We start from the raw sequence: 16,577 nt of genomic DNA, 5'->3' as shown, positions 1-16,577 counted from the left end.
GGACAAATGAGTGGCGAAACAGTTGTCCTCGGGCACACCGTCGCGTTGAAAGGTTTCGCGTTGTTTCGCGAACGAGACGGGACGGAAAATAAAAATCGTGAACAGACGAGGAACGACTTGTGGGTGTGTTGGTCGCGTGTCACCAACCTGGTAAGTGAGGGGAACAGGTGTCTGGTGCGGTAAATTAAACGGCGCCGGCGGCGCTATGCATTCTGAAAATAACACGATTTTTTTAGATCGGTTCGTGACTCAATGCGGTAGCCGCTTCATCGATCCGTCCCCGTTGGTCCGTTGCTTTTTTAATGAAATTCAACCGTGCCCGACCGTGTTCGAAGTCCCGTTACGAAATTAATCCTTGACAATCGAAGAGGGGTGAATGATGACGAAAGCATGGCACGTCTGTATTACGAGTGCACCGCGGAACTAAGAAACAACACCGCAAACAATGAACCGATAAAACCTTATGCGTGCACGCCGGACAAATATTGCCTGTACTGTTGTTGCGACTCTCAGTGTTGCCTACTGATACAAAGACGGCCGCCACGACATTTTTGGGAAGCCTGGTACTTCTGGCTAGGCGTTGCGTTACTCGCTGTATTTATCGTATCTTCGGTAAGCGATCACTAATAAATCGACATTCTGGTAGCATAAAACGATAGTTGAAAGCCACTTTGTTTCGCGTTCACTTCAAAATCACCCCGATTCTGTCTCTTCTGTGCATGTATACGATGTAGCTGTCTTCGTGTAATTTCTTCACGATCGTCGATTTTCAAAGGGTCTTTTTGATTCGTTTTTTTTTTTGGGACCAGGTGAGCAGCTACATTGTCAGTAATTGCAGACATAATATTCAAGGTGTACCACTAACACACAACGCGCACGCAAACAGACGAAACGACCGCGGCAGCCGGCCGGGTAGCAACCAGAACGAGATATCGATAAGTATAATCCCGACATCGGAGTTTTTCCCGTCGCACAGAAAAATGTTCGTAATCGCCTCTCAGCCGGCCGTCAATCACTTAAGTGAGTATATATATTTTCATAACATCCATAAACATTATTCTCGCCAATGAAATTTCTCAGTTCTAATCGACGATAAATCGCACCGTTTAACCCGTGACATTTCATCCTCCACTGAATATTCAGGGATGATTTAGTAAAGATTATGTGTTTACGCTTCGAAACGTGACGAAACAGATCTGGTAAAACTAGTTCGAATAGAAACGAAAAAAAGAAATCGCATTCAGGATTCGATTAAATTCCGGGATAAAGATTGATGATAATTCATAGAATCTCGAGCAATAATAACGGTACCCGTGCATTGATTTATATTGCAGCGCCTGTCGTCGCGTGAAGTCGTTTCGTCTCGGCGGAGATTATGTCGGTGAGGGGACATCGATGGAAAGACCTCGAAGATCATCGTCGTGTACCATTTTGCACGGTAATGTCCCCTGGAAGACACCGTGCGGTTCGTCAGAGCTTTGATCCAACAGAGGATCGTCGCATCGTCATTATGGCGAGGGGAACATTCACGTGAAACGCGTCTTTTTACCCTGCCTCTGGCCATAATAACCGGTAACGGATGAAACAGGCCTGCTCACGGCTAAAACATTCTGAACAGATGAGAAGGGATTTTAATCGAAATCATGGGCACCGTCCACGATCGCTTTGTAGCTTGTTGCACGGTTAAACTATACGCACCCTATGAAAACGCAGGTGATTAAAGATCGACGAACAGGGCCCGATCTACCACTTCCGCCGCTCTGGGCCAAAATGATTTTTCCCGACTTTTATATCTAATTATTCAATTTTATTTCAATTATTACCATTAATGAAGACCCTTTTTATACAAAAGTTTAACAATATCATCGTATGATACTACGTATAGTAGTTTTACGTATACATGTGATTCCTACAGTATTCGGTAGTTTTGATCTTCTCAAAAAGTTTTACTCTTTCATTGGTTTCTATTGATTTTAATTTTCCCTTCCAAACAATTTTACCGCTCTGGAAAGTTACCGCGCAGATCGGGCCCTATCGACGAACAAAATGGTTGTCAACACCGCCAACGTTCGTACGAAAAAATGCTTCCTCCATTTCCCTAAATTCGGATCGGTAAAATTCATGGTATTGTGGAGTGAACAACTATTATTGTTCGTCGGTGTGATTCAATGTCTTTCAATTCCTGTGGACCGATTAAGCAAAAAAAAAAAATAAATAAATAAATAAAGAAACAGAAGAAAGGAATCCGGGGACCAACGATTCGCGTTAATGTTCGCCGAGTACAAATCGCAGATCGGAATTGATTAGGTCTAAGTCGTTTCGGCACATCTGAACACCGGTCCAGCATTCAGAATTTTCTGCCCGAATGTTTCCGAGCGTGGAGCCGGTCGGTTCCGATCGAAACTCGTTCCCGAGGACTCGAATGGGCTCGGGGGGGGGGGGGGGGGAGGGGGCTAATTAAAAAGGACAATCGAGGCGAATGCAACCGAACGCGACGTGCACTCCCTTCGTGCTTCTCGCGAATTTCCGTCCGTCCCTTTCCTCCTTGTATCGTTCCATGCTCTTCGTCTTCCCTTTCGGTCTTGCTCGCTATTCGCCTCCCCATCTATCGAGATCGATCCCGCGATAACGTTTAATCGCGACGATCTTCCGCGCGGAGATAAAAACCGGGAGAGAAACCTCGGGCGTTTGTCGAGCCGCTGATAATGTTGCGATTACACGATTTTGATCGGGCTCGAATGGGATTTTTTGAATTCTACTACGTGGATCCTCGAGGATCGATCGAGTGGATCGATTGCTGCTAGATGGGTGACGTTGCACACTGTGCCTGTGTTAAGTTCAGGATTGTGAATGTACTATGTACAGTAAATCTTCGATTAACGCTCGAAACTCGGGACCGCTTTGAAGCAATTATCGCAGAGGCACACGATTTCTGTACTTCACGAATTGTCGCTTAATGAACAGCGTTTTGAGGCTAGATTCCTGTTTGGAACCCTCCGTTAAAGGGGATGAAGCAGAAGTGTTTAACGTAGATATCCTTCCGAGTTATCGAGAATTTACTGTATTATGTTAATTTGTCCGATCGTTCGATATATTCTGTCTATGCAATTACTGGCTGTGATGATGTCAATTCAAAAATAGATATCGATCGCAATATGTATATACAATGTGTCGTCACCGTTTCAACAAGTTGCTCGGAGTCTTAGTAAGTCGTACCGCCGACACTTCACCAGGGTCGAGGTGCTAAATTAATATGCACCGAAAGAAAAAGCAAATACACGTTTGACATTTCGCACGAGTGTGTCTAAGTGTATGTGTCTGTAATTAGTTTGCGTAGGATGAGAGTGGAAAATTGTGTTACATTAACATGGGGATTCGCTCGGTAGCCACGGCGATCCGGAAAAAACTCGACAAAACATGGGATTCAGGTGTGCCGGTGGTGTTTGGTATCACGCGTATGTGCCTTGCTTTTTATTTCCCTAGAATACCCACGCTACAATGCGCTCGCTCGAGACACCCATTTCATCGGCCCTGAAACCTTTTTACATCTGGGAAACTCTCACGACAAAGTCGTTGAATTTCATTCACGTGTAATGCTACACAGTCGTCCGTAGAAGTAGTGGAGGGGCTATAGACCCAGGCCCCACTTTCAGGTGGGTCCCCGATCTGAGCCTTCCGTTTATGTAAAAAAATAATTGAATGAAATTCTGATTACTGTCTCCCTTTTGAAATAATAAAAAATTGTATTAAATGTAGAAGTACATCGGATCAAAGTTCTTAAAATATAACAAGCATTCGTTATAATCAAGCGTTTGTTAGGATTAAATGATATTTAATTTTACTTAAAATAAATTTAAATTTTTGAAGATTTATATATTTTATTGTATGTTGCATTGCAATAATTTTGTGCCCCTCCACCAGCGCTTTTCAACCAAGGGGGCCCTGGAAGGTTTTAGTTGTGATCTCGAGCGTGCACATTTGACAGGTAAAAAAAAAAGTAATCGACACCGGAGGGATAACTTCGGTCCAGAACTCATCGATGGATCGCGTTGAATCGCGAGCACGTCAATTCGATCCGGGGATCGGTCCACGCGACCGATGTGTACATGTACACGATATATAGCATTTCAATAAATTAGCCGCGTGAAAGAAATCCTTGTGCTCCCTGCGTAAATCTTTTTACGTCACTCTGGCCACTCGAGACGGCAGCGTGCAATAAGAAGCGGTACGGGAGCAGACTGTGCCGGCGACCTCGTTCGACTGTAACGAAGTGTCATTCCGATAACCCAGGCCAGCTTTTACTGTCACTCGACAGACGACGATAAAGAAATGTGTAACCAGCCGAGGCTCTGCTTAATGTTGCTGCCATGGACAGGAAACCGACCGGGGAATTAAACTCTCGGGGTCTGCGTTGCTGACTTCTGATTAAGACATTCGACTCGATCGCGAACCGATCCGCGGCGTGCAAGAAAATTACAGTGAATCATCGGTGAATGCTCGATGGCTCTTGGGCATTGAACATTAAATATTTCATAAACTAATGGTCATATGAAACAAATCATTGGGTTCCTAAATCCTAATTGAAAAGTTACACCTGGGAACCTCTTGTCAGTAGCCTTCGAACACTCACCAAGGATTTACTGTATAGTATTCTTTTTACGCCCTTGTCGATTCGTCGCCGTGACTCCGCGGCGTATACGTATAACGTTTATCGAAGAAAGACGAAAATAGTGTATATTTCTTCTTCTTCCAAAGCGTATCTATTCCACGTTCGTGAACTCAGTCTCCCGTTTTGCTGGCTGTCATGGATCGGTTACATCTGGACGGTCCGAAATATATCAACGAGAGATACGAACGAGCTTATAGTCTAGACGTTATTGTTCCAATAAATCGGTCGAATTTAGAGGATTTTCTGCGACGACGAGGGCTTCTTTGCAAAAAGAAAGAAAATATGTCGCTGGAATCCTTTGAAAGCGCGACGACAGGGATGAAAAGAAACGCGGGTTAATAAAATGAATAGAGAGGACTGACAAGTGAAAGAACGTTGTGTAAGTGGGTTACTATTGGGATACAGAAATCAATTGTTAGAAAATTGAAATTTCAGACAATTTTACTATCGAATAGAATCTTTGATTGGTCAGTGTGATGCAGGATGCAGCGAGGATTCCCAATTGGTCCACGCTCAGAAGCTCTCTCCATCTGGAAGTCGTCTAACGTGCATCCCCCGGCTGCGTAAACGCGTACACGAATCCGTGGTGTTGTTCCAATAAATCGGTCCGCTTTAAGAGACCTCGAGAAGCGGCGCAAAAAGACCAACAAGATCCACGGCGAAAGCGCGAATAAATTGCGAACACGGGGGTGGGACGGACGAGAATTACGCCGACTGGCGGTGAGAGAGCGTAAAAAAGCGAAGGACAAAAGCAATTAGTCGCCTGCGATAAGCGCGCGTAAGTCCGTATTTGCGACTAACATCTGTACCACGATTTTTCTCCTACTTCACCGAAAGTATATTCTTGTCACCAAGAAACTTTGCAGGATTAGTCTGTCCAACGATACAAAGAACAATCAATTCTTTGAGTTCTTGTTTATATCTGAAATTCTTCCAACTTTATTGTACAGTAAATCATCGATGAGCGTTCGAAGACTCCTCGGCACTGAACATTAAATATTTCGTAAACTAATGGCCATGTGCGGCTGAAATAAACATCATAGGATTCAGAATTCCAAGCTCTATCGCTGTTCTAAATCTGATTAAAAGGCAACGTTACACCTGGGGACTAGGTATGGACAAATTCATTAAAAATAAAATCTAGATAAAAAATTTTACTAGATTTAAAATTTTACCCAACTCTGCTAGGGACCTCTCCATGTCAGTGTCGAGAAGCCTTCGAGCACACATCGATGATATACTGTATTTAGAAAACTAATGGTGATCGTGTCTGTTAAAACACGTTTTGATCTTATCGATTCTATCGTTACGAATTCCTTTTCTTTGGTTTCCTTCGCCGACGAGTGTTGTTGGTGCATCAAGATGGAAAAGAGGACGATCGGTAGCCGAAAAAGAAATTTCCTCGATGGAGGGGGGCCATTATGTGTCGGCCAGGCGACAAAGCTATGCGACGAAACAAATGTCACCACCGATGACGGAATTAAAATAGATATAGACGTAAATTCGTGATGTGGCACGGGAAAAAGAGAGAGAGAGGAGAGATAGAGAAGTGGAAACCGAGCGTAGCCGACGCGTCAAGCAAAGAGAAAGAGAAGGACGGGTTCCTCTTTCCAGTGGGAGGTACTAAAATTAGAGAAGCCCACGCGGGTAACTGTGTTCTTCTTGAAGCTTCCTTCAGACATTTTCAAATAGTCCTTTACGCCGATAACACGGTCCGTGTTTTCGCGAACGTCTCCGTTGTCAGTCGCCGCGTCTCGGCGCCGTGATTCTGTGTGTTCGATTTCGATTGGCTTTTGCGAGTGACTGCCCACCGGAGAGACCCGTCTCGCCTCCTTGGAATCCATTCAACGTTCCAGAACGACCCGAGATATTCCAACTGGCAACCGACGATCGTTCGTTTCTTATTGACGATTGAAATTATTGTTATCGGGACACGGTACCGATTATTCGCAGAAATTATTCTAGCAAACGATATACATACTCTTCTCTTCACTGTTTATATTCGAACACCGCACAGTGGTCCAGAAATCAAACGTACCCGTGCAAATGGTCAAAAACAAATTTGATTTTATTTTCTTTAATTCTCTTAAATCTCACATCAACTGATTACTAACCATAGAAGATTTTTGTTATTGTTCTTCCCAGACCCCTTCAAATCAATCGAAAATAGGAAAAGATTCCCTACAATTTCACACTTTCATGGAGATGTTGAAAACACTGTTATAGTGATCGAAGGGGATCCCTAGAATTACTAAAAAATTTCCTCGTGTATGTACCGCCACTGAAGTAAAATTGTAAGTTACAACGTTTTTTATTGTTCGAGCTAAATTAAGTGTATAAGCTGCTAAATTTTGATTCTGGACCACTGTGCACCGAGTGGTTTCGAGGACAATCATTCGCAAATATGGGGGGAGTCAAGTGTCCGGGACCTTTCTTGCTGTTAATCGAGTCATCTTCATTGGAAACGCTTCTGCATTACAGGCTGGCCTTTCAAGATGACATTATATATTCCTGTCCTCTGCACGCGTTCCAAGTGTCACTCGTGCAGATAGAAACCCGAACCTGCTTTTCACCGTCGATTCCCTTATCAATGAAACTGTCCCAGCCGGAATATCGTGGCGTTAAGTGATTCCTGGTCGGTTCGTTTCATTATTGAGAAAGCTTCGTTGATTTCTGTGGCGGTCGATTCCGTGAAAGCTTCGGCATGCATTCCGATCGATCAAGCTTCGAGCCGGTAATCTGCATACATATCCTCCTGATGCTTCTGGTTTTTCTATCGAGGAGCATCGAGCCAGTCGAAGGTAAGTGGTCCGGATTTTATATAGTGAGAAAAGTTACGAAATCTTTAATGACATAAATAAAGAGAAATGAATGATCGGTGCAGGCGTGTCGGAGACACGCGAACTTGTTTTGCGTTAAACGTCGAGGAATTTGTTGATATTTCCAGTCAGAAGTAGATGGGATAAAGTACTTATACTGGATAGTTTCGAACGTTTCATGAATACTTCGCAAGAGGAAATCAATACTTTTAAGTAGACTCGAACCCAAATGGAAAAAGGTTCGAACCAAGTATACTCGAACTCTGGCCGAGTAGATTTGAACCTTTTATGAGTACTTCGGTCAGTTACTCTCTATTCTTTGCAATTGTATGTAGTTTAGCTAAAATTATATATAAATAGTCCAAATTTCATTTATTTACCCTCACTGAAACTTTAATGCTTCTGAATAGTAATCGAAACCCATGAAACTTGGTTAGTGAAATTCACTGGGATTCGTAAATACATATTGAACTTGATCCTATCCCTAGCCAGAAGGTGCGTGTGCACCAGCAAAGCCTGCAAGGAAGCCGGAGTGGACACGTGTAAGACGAAATTTTCCTGTTACACGGAGCTGATATTGACCGGGGATCAAGAATTCGGCGAGAACACCACAACTAGGGGATGCACGGAGTTAGTATTCTATAATAAATAATCATTGATAAAACGTTTCGCGTAGAACTTGGTATGGGAACGGTACCAGCAAGCCTGTATCTTCGTTGAAAGAGTAACTACTCTGACCTCTAACCTTTTTCTGTTATTCACCAATAAATTCCAACGGTACGAGCCGAGTTGCCTCGAAAACGATTTAATTTCGCCGGATCCAACGATTGACGTACCCGCCTATAAATTCACTCACCGTTTCTACGCCAGCTGGATAACCTTGACGAGATAATCGGGCTCCGAAAGGTTTTCACGAATTCCATCCGAGCGACCGCCTCGAAGAAACGAGGAGATATCGTCACAAGCCGCTTTTCAACGCTGAAACCCAGTTAAACGAGTCTTTAATTCTGCTAATTAAAGAAACGGAAATAATAAAATCAGAGTATTATCGGGAGAGATAACGGAATATCAATTACCAGATTACCGTGAAGAAGAGAAATTAATTTTTGACGAGCGATAGGAATAGTTTGTTTCGCAAACAACACGGATGAACCGACAGTTTTTTTTGTTCGATTCCGTCTTGCTTGTCCCTGTTATATGTATATGTATTATCGTTCAGAAGCGATCGATTCTCTTCGAGTCGTAGCGGCGCGACGGCCGGCGCACAGTGGGACGATACGTATAAAAACTGCGACATGGACGATAATTTTAAGTTCGGATGGCGACTTTATTAACTATCTCGATATAGACCTTGGACATTAAGGAACAAGGAACTGCAAAGAAAACATTATTTTAAGCGATGTAAACCCCAATTTTTTTATGATTTGTTCGTACACTTTTCGATCCACCTATTCTTCGAATTGAAATATCTAATATTCAAATCTAACAGAATTTATTTCATTTATATCAATCATTAAAATTATGTTTCTCAATATATCATTCGATACGTTAACAATGATCTTTTGAAAAAATTCTTTTCATGGTTGGATTCTTCATTCAAAGACAAATAAAATTTTTTTCAAAAATTCGATAAAGATATGATTCGTCGTTTAGACGAAAGTTGAACCACCAGAGATTTATCTGTTTCATCACACTGTGCGACGCAGCGGTTCGATAGGCGAGATATAAGTATCGAAATCTCCAGCGGTCATAAATCGCGCGCGAAACTCGTTTATTTAAATCCCGACTATCGTCGGGGTCACGGAACTTTATCGTGCCCAGGGGGGGAGCCCCCGGTTTTATCGGTCTGTTGTGCGTTTTGCCGTTTGTTCAGGGGTGCCACGCCATTGTTGTGCGAGACAAAGTCCTGGGTCACGAGGTCGAAGTCGACCGACAACGTGGACCGATCGTCGTCGTCGCCCGCCTGGATCCGTATGCCCTGGCCCAGATTGAAGTGTTGCGACAGCCACGACTACTGCAACGCCGATCACCACGTGAACGTGTCCACGTGGATCCACGACAAAGACAGCCCGGATCCCATCGAGACCACTTTAGACTACGCCGGTAAAACAAACCCTGCTGCTACCTTCTTTCGTAATCGAGGGATCTACAAACCATCCCATGGTATCCTCGCAGCTTGTCGACATATTCGACTCGAGACCCACGCTTTCGATCACGATCAAACGAGTTCCCACTGGTGATTTTAATGGCTTGTCGAGAAAAGTAGAAGCTTTCGACCAGAAATCGACAATGCATACCTTGTTCGACTAACACTTTATAAAACTTGCACCTGACATCATGGGCGTAGCCAGGTAATCAAAGCGGGCAAAAATATTAACACATCGACTGCCACAGTGAAAAAGGTTGTACGTAGTCAGACACACTTTATTTTGTTTTTGAAGTCATAAATCATTGAAAATGTATGCGTTTTGTTAATAGAGGCTGTTGGTCGTGTTTCAAATTATACTGCAATATTAAATATTACGAGAAATTTTGTAACTCTGGGAAGGGAGGAGGGAGGGGGCAAAATTCAATTTTTTTCTTGTAGTGTAGGGCAAATGCCACTTTTTTCCGTTAAGGGGGGAGGGGCAAATATATAAAATATATAAATTGCAAATGTGACACTGCGAACTCTTACTGTACTTGTTTCAAATTTTTTTGGTACTTGTATATGCAGTTTCAATATTGACAGATTTGTACACTAATGAAGACTTATCCTCGTTTATCCTTATCATCTGTCTTAATAAAGATGATATATTAAAAAGAAAAAATTTGTCTACCGATAGCTGTCGATTATTCGGACTACTCTATCCGAAGTCGCGATTTTATAAACCTGTAGAAATTCCAGACTCTTTAATGTTTGAGGTACACACATGGGAAGAATGGACTAGCTCGAAGGATGTGTTTTATGTTAAGGCTCTCTTAATGGGCTATCGTCGCATCGGGACATAATGGGATCGATCCAGCCCGATCCAGGGCCGACCGCCGGAGGTCAGGAATCGTCCGATCAGCTTCTTCAGAGCCGCGTTAAGCCGCTCCACGTCGCCGCCCTGGTGTTGGCGATCGCTGCCCTGATATCGGTCCTGGCAGCCTGTTACGTTATTACAAGGTCTGCGAATTTTTATTATCACGTCTACCGTAAAGTCTTCTCGCGGAAATCGCGTGCGCGGCCTTTCGCAAGAAAGGCGTCCGGCGTCTCACGTAACGAGTTTTTACCGTTTCGCGTTTGCACGCCGCGAAGGAAAACAACGCTAGCAAAAGACACTTCAATAAAACGTGAGTTTTACGATGCCGTGCACGTTCCACGGCACCGCACACCTCTCTCGCGCTACCAAGGAAGGGGACATTTTTTTTTTTTTTTCATTTCTGACGTACTGCCAGAAATGTTTTTGACTTTTTCCCGGTGTGCGTGCGTGTCTGTGTGTTCCTCCGTTCATTTATAAACAAGAAATATTTAATCCCTGCCTCGTGTTTTCATCTTCACGACTTTTTTATTTTTATATTTTTCTTTCGACAACACGTTCGGATCGATTGCCAGGAATATATTTGTCTTTGCGAATTCTTTATTAAAAAGGGGAATAACATTGATATGTACATAAGTTTGTAATTGTAATTGCTTGGCATTGCTCGCTGGCATGGCCCAGGGATGCCAGACTGTTCCTCCGGTAAATCGATTCGCGTGACGGTCTCGGCCGAAATTCACGATCAACGAAATTTTCCGATTCGTTCGTGGTGTATAGGGTGAAGTAAATTTTGCTTTCTGAAAGAAAATTTGAATTCTGCTCGTGCCAGAAAAATCTTACCGAATAACAGTATGCTCGTGAGCGGAGATATATCTTAATTATTCGACGTATTTTCTCGCATTGTCCGTCGCGAAGTCATTCGATAACGTAACGTAATGAAAAATCTTGTACCAATATTGCGACGATCGATCCAGTAACTCACGCCTCGAAAATCAATACAGCGGTAAATCCAAGATAGCTCGGTCGAACAGGTCGGACTTGACATATCGCAGATATTAAAACGAAAAGTTCCGTATTGCCGATCTGATAAGAATGGCACGTGCGACGTGATGTCCCCCTCGTTTTGATGTTACCACGTCGTTTAACGATCAATTCCTATGCAGGGTGAAACAAAAAAGGATTCGCAACTGGTACTTATCAAATAATGAAAAAAAATTAATTTTTTCAAAGTCATAAACAATTTTTTTCGGTTAAATCGAGTGACTTTGTTGCTTCGTGAGATATCGTACAGTATGCAAGCAATGACAAAAATTGTAGAAAACCTCCTGTAATCAGGAAAAGAAGAAATGATAAGGTAATCCATTGGTTCCATACGGTACGATAGCCCCCAAAGCGAGAAAGTCAGTCGTTTTAATCGCAAAAAATTGTTTATTACTTGGAAAATATTACTTTTTCGCCAACTCTTCGTTCTCGACTTTTTTATTGACTGGTCACGTTTTTCGTTTTCCGTGGCCGATTTCAGGCCGGTTTTTGTCGCGGCGCATTAAAAGCCGGCGCACAACTGGTCGCCTCTTATCAGGGCCAGCTCTTCAGAGGGATCCTTTCGAAACAGATAGCGGGGCCCAATGGGGGTCTACCCTCTAATCTTCGGGCCCCCGAACGGTTAAGTGGGTTTTCGAGTTCGGGAATGTCCCGTCGATCGGACCGTCCACCTTCCTTCGTGGACGTGTTGCTTTCCTTTCCTTCTTTCTTTATCTCACCTCCGAGCGTGTATTTTCGAGTGTCCCCTCGAAGGAGGAACGGGAGGGGCCTGGCGGAAGAGTGCTGACGTTCCTTTTTCACGATTTCTTCGTGTTTCACACGGTCCCCGCCGACAGGGCCTTTAATGTGGGCGCGCGTTTCTATCTGCCGCGTGTAATGACGTTGCCTTGTCACGAGGATAACGGTGGCCGTCCGTGGATACGTCCCAAGGGGTCCCCCTCTCCTTTATCGCAGGAACGCTCGCCTCTCGGAGTGGAAAATAGAGGTGAATTTAGGATAAGGGACACGAACTGATAATCCAGAGTGTACGTACAATACATTTCGGTGAATCGCTGCGTCTCTGACTTGCTGTTTATCGCGGGATATTTTTGGATCGAGCCCGTCGTGTGCATCGAGAACTTTACGGAGGACTTGTAGAATTCTCCGTTCGAACGAGAGTTTCAGTCTCTTTGGTTAATTTCTAGGTTCCTCAAGACGAATCCGTACACGATCGGAAGTGTGGAATAACGCGGGCTCTTCTACCGTCTTATGATTCCTCGAGGTTCAATGGGTCTTTCACACCCTGTCACCGGCCGAGCCAAACGAGTTGGGTGAGTATCGATTTTGCGGACTAGTCAGTTCCGTGGAAGCCAGAAATCGTATCAATCGTGTAGTATTCGACTCGGTGTGTAACGTGAAATCACGATGTAGATACACAGCGGACGTTAATGTTGAAATGCTTGAATTTACATCGAGCTCGAGCACGACGAGCGTTCGCCTGTACACGGCTACTTTCCGGCTTAATTGTATGCCCCTGATCGACTAACGAACGTGAAATATAAATAGAAACAGGCCGAGCAAGAGATAACTGCCGCCGACAGGCTAAACGAGTCTGGATCGAAGAGATTTTTGTCGTGGTCACTGCCACAGACAGCTTTCGAGTTTTGCTAGCCAGTAGCACAAGGAGATTAGAGACGGCAACTGATACCGATCACATGAATAATAACGACGAAATAACATCTGAACTATTGAAACGATAACTCCGTTATTCTGTTTCTTTTGATCGACGAATTGTTTTGTTTATCCAGGGTGATGGATGCACGTGGTGCCGAATGGATCCACAAAAACGTGGGATGTCCGGTGGAGTTTCGACAGTCATCGGATGCATGACAGGGCCGCATCGAGGGACAGAGTTGTCCAGCAAACAAGTTGGAATCTTTTGTTTCGAGTATGACTAACATCGGACACGATGCCTGCTCGAGAACCCCGTCAGCCTGGTTATACACGGGCACCAAACCAGGTGCTTCGGTTGTTTCCAACGTAATTAGTCATCCTTAAAGCTCGTGTACCAGACAGGAGGATGAAACAAACATCGAGAGAGAAAAAGAGAGAGAATGTCGAAGACTACACACGCACACAGAAATACTGATAAGTTGGACACTTCAGGGCGAGTCGAGCGTTCTGTTCCGGACGTAAGAGCGCCATAACGGCTGGAAAGTAAATTTCAACGGTGGCCGAAGAACCGTCGATGGCCCCTGCACACAGTGTGCACATCGGACTCGATAAGATAACGTGTGTGTACGGCAAACTGCATTCCCGTTTAGACGTTTTATGTATTTTATTTACGATTCTATACATATAGAATATTTCGTTGGTATAGAGAAAAACGGTTCGTCAGGTATATGTAAATTATCGGGTTCACTTTATGATATTAATTAATAACGTGTACATAATCATAGGATATACAAAAACGTTCTTGATCGCAAATTGATCGATTTTGCCCGTCGTTAAATTGTTTTACGATTGACAACACGTTGTCAGAGGAAGTTTCTTTTTTGTTTTTTCTAATGTCTTCAATCATATGACGACTGACGGGCCTTAGTCATGCCGGCTGGAACCATGACAAACAATACTCGTATTCCATTGGGTATAGCCCTGAGAAACTAACCAACCAGCCAGCCATAACCAGGTGCTCGTCGGGACCAGCTTCAGGATCTACCTCTTGACCACCGCATTCGTTGCGCCCGACGAGAATCAATCACTCCTCTAAACATATGGGCTCGATCCCTAGGTAGATACTCGTCCCCCCACTTCGATCAGACGAACGACCAAATATCTCAGATGTATATCTGAGGCTTGTCTAACTGGTTCATCCACGAGCCACTAACAAGACGTTTCTCTCCTTCGTTCGTGGTTCCTTATTTATTTTTTGTCATTGTTTGTAAGTTCAGTACCCTACGATTTCACGACATATACACGCGTATTACGTCCTATCTGTAATCCTGGGATTGTATAATAGGCACGCAATGCGCTTAATACATATTAATCCATTAACAGTTTATCCCGACTGAGATTCAGGCACGGCGAATTTATCATACATGACATAATTATCAACCCTTATAGTACCTTATAAGTTCTCCAGGTACCGTTCAAAAATACCATGAAAAATTTACGATTTTTGAAGTATCTATTAAAATTAATACATTTCTCTTAAAAATGAAGATATTTTCACGTTCTCTTTTTAATTTTATTATTCCTATCCAGTAAACGCATGTTCCACTATATAAACTTATTTTATAGTGAGATACATCTGCATAAGGTATTTTTCAGGAAACCCACAAAGTCGATATATCGGCTCTAAGATACTAAAAGGGTTAAAAAGATACGTGCGAAATATGTTCGTTTACATATTTTATCATGGGTAAAATTAGTTTAGTAAATAAAAATTAGGCACGTTCCTTGCCACATATCGTTATGCTATTCGACTGTTAATGGGTTAAACGATATTTTCTCAATGGTCGATTCGGAATCGAGATATTGTACGGTCGGTATCGTCTGTACCGAGTGTCGACGAACCCTTTTCTCGTTAGATACACGGTCTTTGTCTTCGCCGTTATCTTCTGCTTAACGGAGGACAGAAAAGCAGAGAAAACGAGACTGCAAAATCGTGTCTTACCCGTAAAATTTTATCGTTTCGACTCGCGACGACGACTACGACGAAGCCTCGTGAACACGCAGGTTCGAGCTTACCGAATAATATCGGCAAGACGATCGTGCCAGCGTGCATATTTCATTTGGCAAAGTGTTCGCGAACGGGCACTCAACGTCGCACTCGCGTCACACCGGATCGAATTATCCCGCGGCGAAGTGTCCGAAGTCTCGCGGGAAAGGGTGGAGGGGAGGGAGGCAAAACGACGATGCATTATCTCGAGTAAGAAATAAGCAAAAATAGGGAGCACCGACGTGGCGCCAAGGAGTTAATAGCTAATTGGCTAATGCCCGGCTAAAAATAAGGCGGCGTGCCGCCGACTTTGAAACGCTTGTATCCGAACGTGCATATCGGTGCCGATAGTAAATTCGCGAGCGAACTTGGCTTCCGCTAGGGAGAAAAACACTGAGGAGCAACACTTGGTCTGGGAAGATACTGCAAATGCCAAACTAGCTTTTTCAGTTGACACGATTTTTGGTAAAATTATTATTTAAAACAGAATGTTTAAATTGAATTGTGAAAAAAGAAAATAAAAAAAATTAAATTATCTCTGTTTATTTGGACACGTTTTCGCCCCATGGAATTTCAGAAAATTGTGAAATTGTGAATAAGTATCATTTTAAAGTAAAAAGCAGTGGGATATTTTGTCGGGACTAAGGGATAGTAAAGATTTCCAGAAAATACATTTTATCCGTTTTCACCCCTCTAGGGGGTTACACGATCCCTAAAATTTCATGTTCCTAGGTTAAACGATAAGAGCTAGGCGTTGATGAATCAGTCAGTTTAACATTTATTTCAATACTTGAAATAAATTTACCAAATGGTAGAAAGCCCTTCCCCTACGTATTCTTATTCCCCTAGCGGAAGCCAAGTTTGTTTGACACTGTACATATATAATACGTTCCCTTCGTGGTTCCCCGAAAGGTAGTTGATGGATGAGTAGAAATTACGTGTTTGCGTGGACTCCAAGGGTTTTCGAAAGGATTCACGATCTTGGGATAAAAACGTGTACCCTGTCCTAAGGAATAAAAGAACAACGTGCTACGAGTATGATTAGTCTGTCCGTTGGACGAGAGACGCACGAGAACTCCTTTCCTGGAATCCACTTAAGCAACGAATTGGCCGAGCGTACGGTTAATACGTGTCTCCTCACCTGTTATATTCGCGTCACCGCAGCAACCGGTCGATCCATCCGGTTGATCCCTACCTGTCCAAGTCTTCGATCTCTGCCGTGGAACGAAAGTAAGAGATCCTCGCTAGGCATGTGAAAACGGGGCCCAACGAGAGCCACGCGTATGTATAATGCGGGGCCTGGTGGCTGAATGGGGAAACCGATTATCGGGACAAAGGGTGACGAT

General features: G+C 43.5%; 2 protein-coding genes across 2 annotated transcripts; both read left to right on the top strand.

Annotated features, from left to right (window-relative positions):
- The first annotated feature begins 390 nt into the window (after positions 1 to 390).
- On the top strand, positions 391 to 1,351 carry LOC107188512. The gene is made up of 3 exons (XM_015576813.1): positions 391 to 612; positions 810 to 1,020; positions 1,335 to 1,351. The coding sequence occupies exons 1-3, from the start codon at positions 391 to 393 to the stop codon at positions 1,349 to 1,351; spliced, it is 450 nt and encodes a 149-aa protein (XP_015432299.1).
- Positions 1,352 to 7,373: 6,022 nt separating this feature from the next.
- Positions 7,374 to 12,758, top strand: LOC107188589. The gene is made up of 5 exons (XM_015576901.1): positions 7,374 to 7,474; positions 7,981 to 8,118; positions 9,362 to 9,591; positions 10,444 to 10,636; positions 12,716 to 12,758. Exons 1-5 carry the CDS (start codon positions 7,374 to 7,376, stop codon positions 12,756 to 12,758), a joined length of 705 nt encoding a protein of 234 aa, XP_015432387.1.
- Positions 12,759 to 16,577: the final 3,819 nt, after the last annotated feature.

This window comes from Dufourea novaeangliae, unplaced genomic scaffold (assembly GCF_001272555.1).
Source record: "Dufourea novaeangliae isolate 0120121106 unplaced genomic scaffold, ASM127255v1 scaffold133, whole genome shotgun sequence".
Lineage (NCBI taxonomy): Eukaryota > Metazoa > Arthropoda > Insecta > Hymenoptera > Halictidae > Dufourea > Dufourea novaeangliae.
Note: the sequence above shows the minus strand (reverse complement) of the source record. Positions and strands in the feature narration are given on the sequence as shown.

Bases quoted from the DNA above. Each gene is read 5' to 3' on its own strand.
- LOC107188512 (XM_015576813.1), top strand. From the start codon at position 391: ATGGCACGTCTGTATTACGAGTGCACCGCGGAACTAAGAAACAACACC. The intron at 613-809 runs GTAAGCGATCAC...TTTTGGGACCAG, and splicing joins CTGTATTTATCGTATCTTCG to GTGAGCAGCTACATTGTCAG.
- LOC107188589 (XM_015576901.1), top strand. From the start codon at position 7,374: ATGCATTCCGATCGATCAAGCTTCGAGCCGGTAATCTGCATACATATC. The intron at 8,119-9,361 runs GTTAGTATTCTA...CCGTTTGTTCAG, and splicing joins ACAACTAGGGGATGCACGGA to GGGTGCCACGCCATTGTTGT. The intron at 10,637-12,715 runs GTCTGCGAATTT...GTTAATTTCTAG, and splicing joins GCCTGTTACGTTATTACAAG to GTTCCTCAAGACGAATCCGT.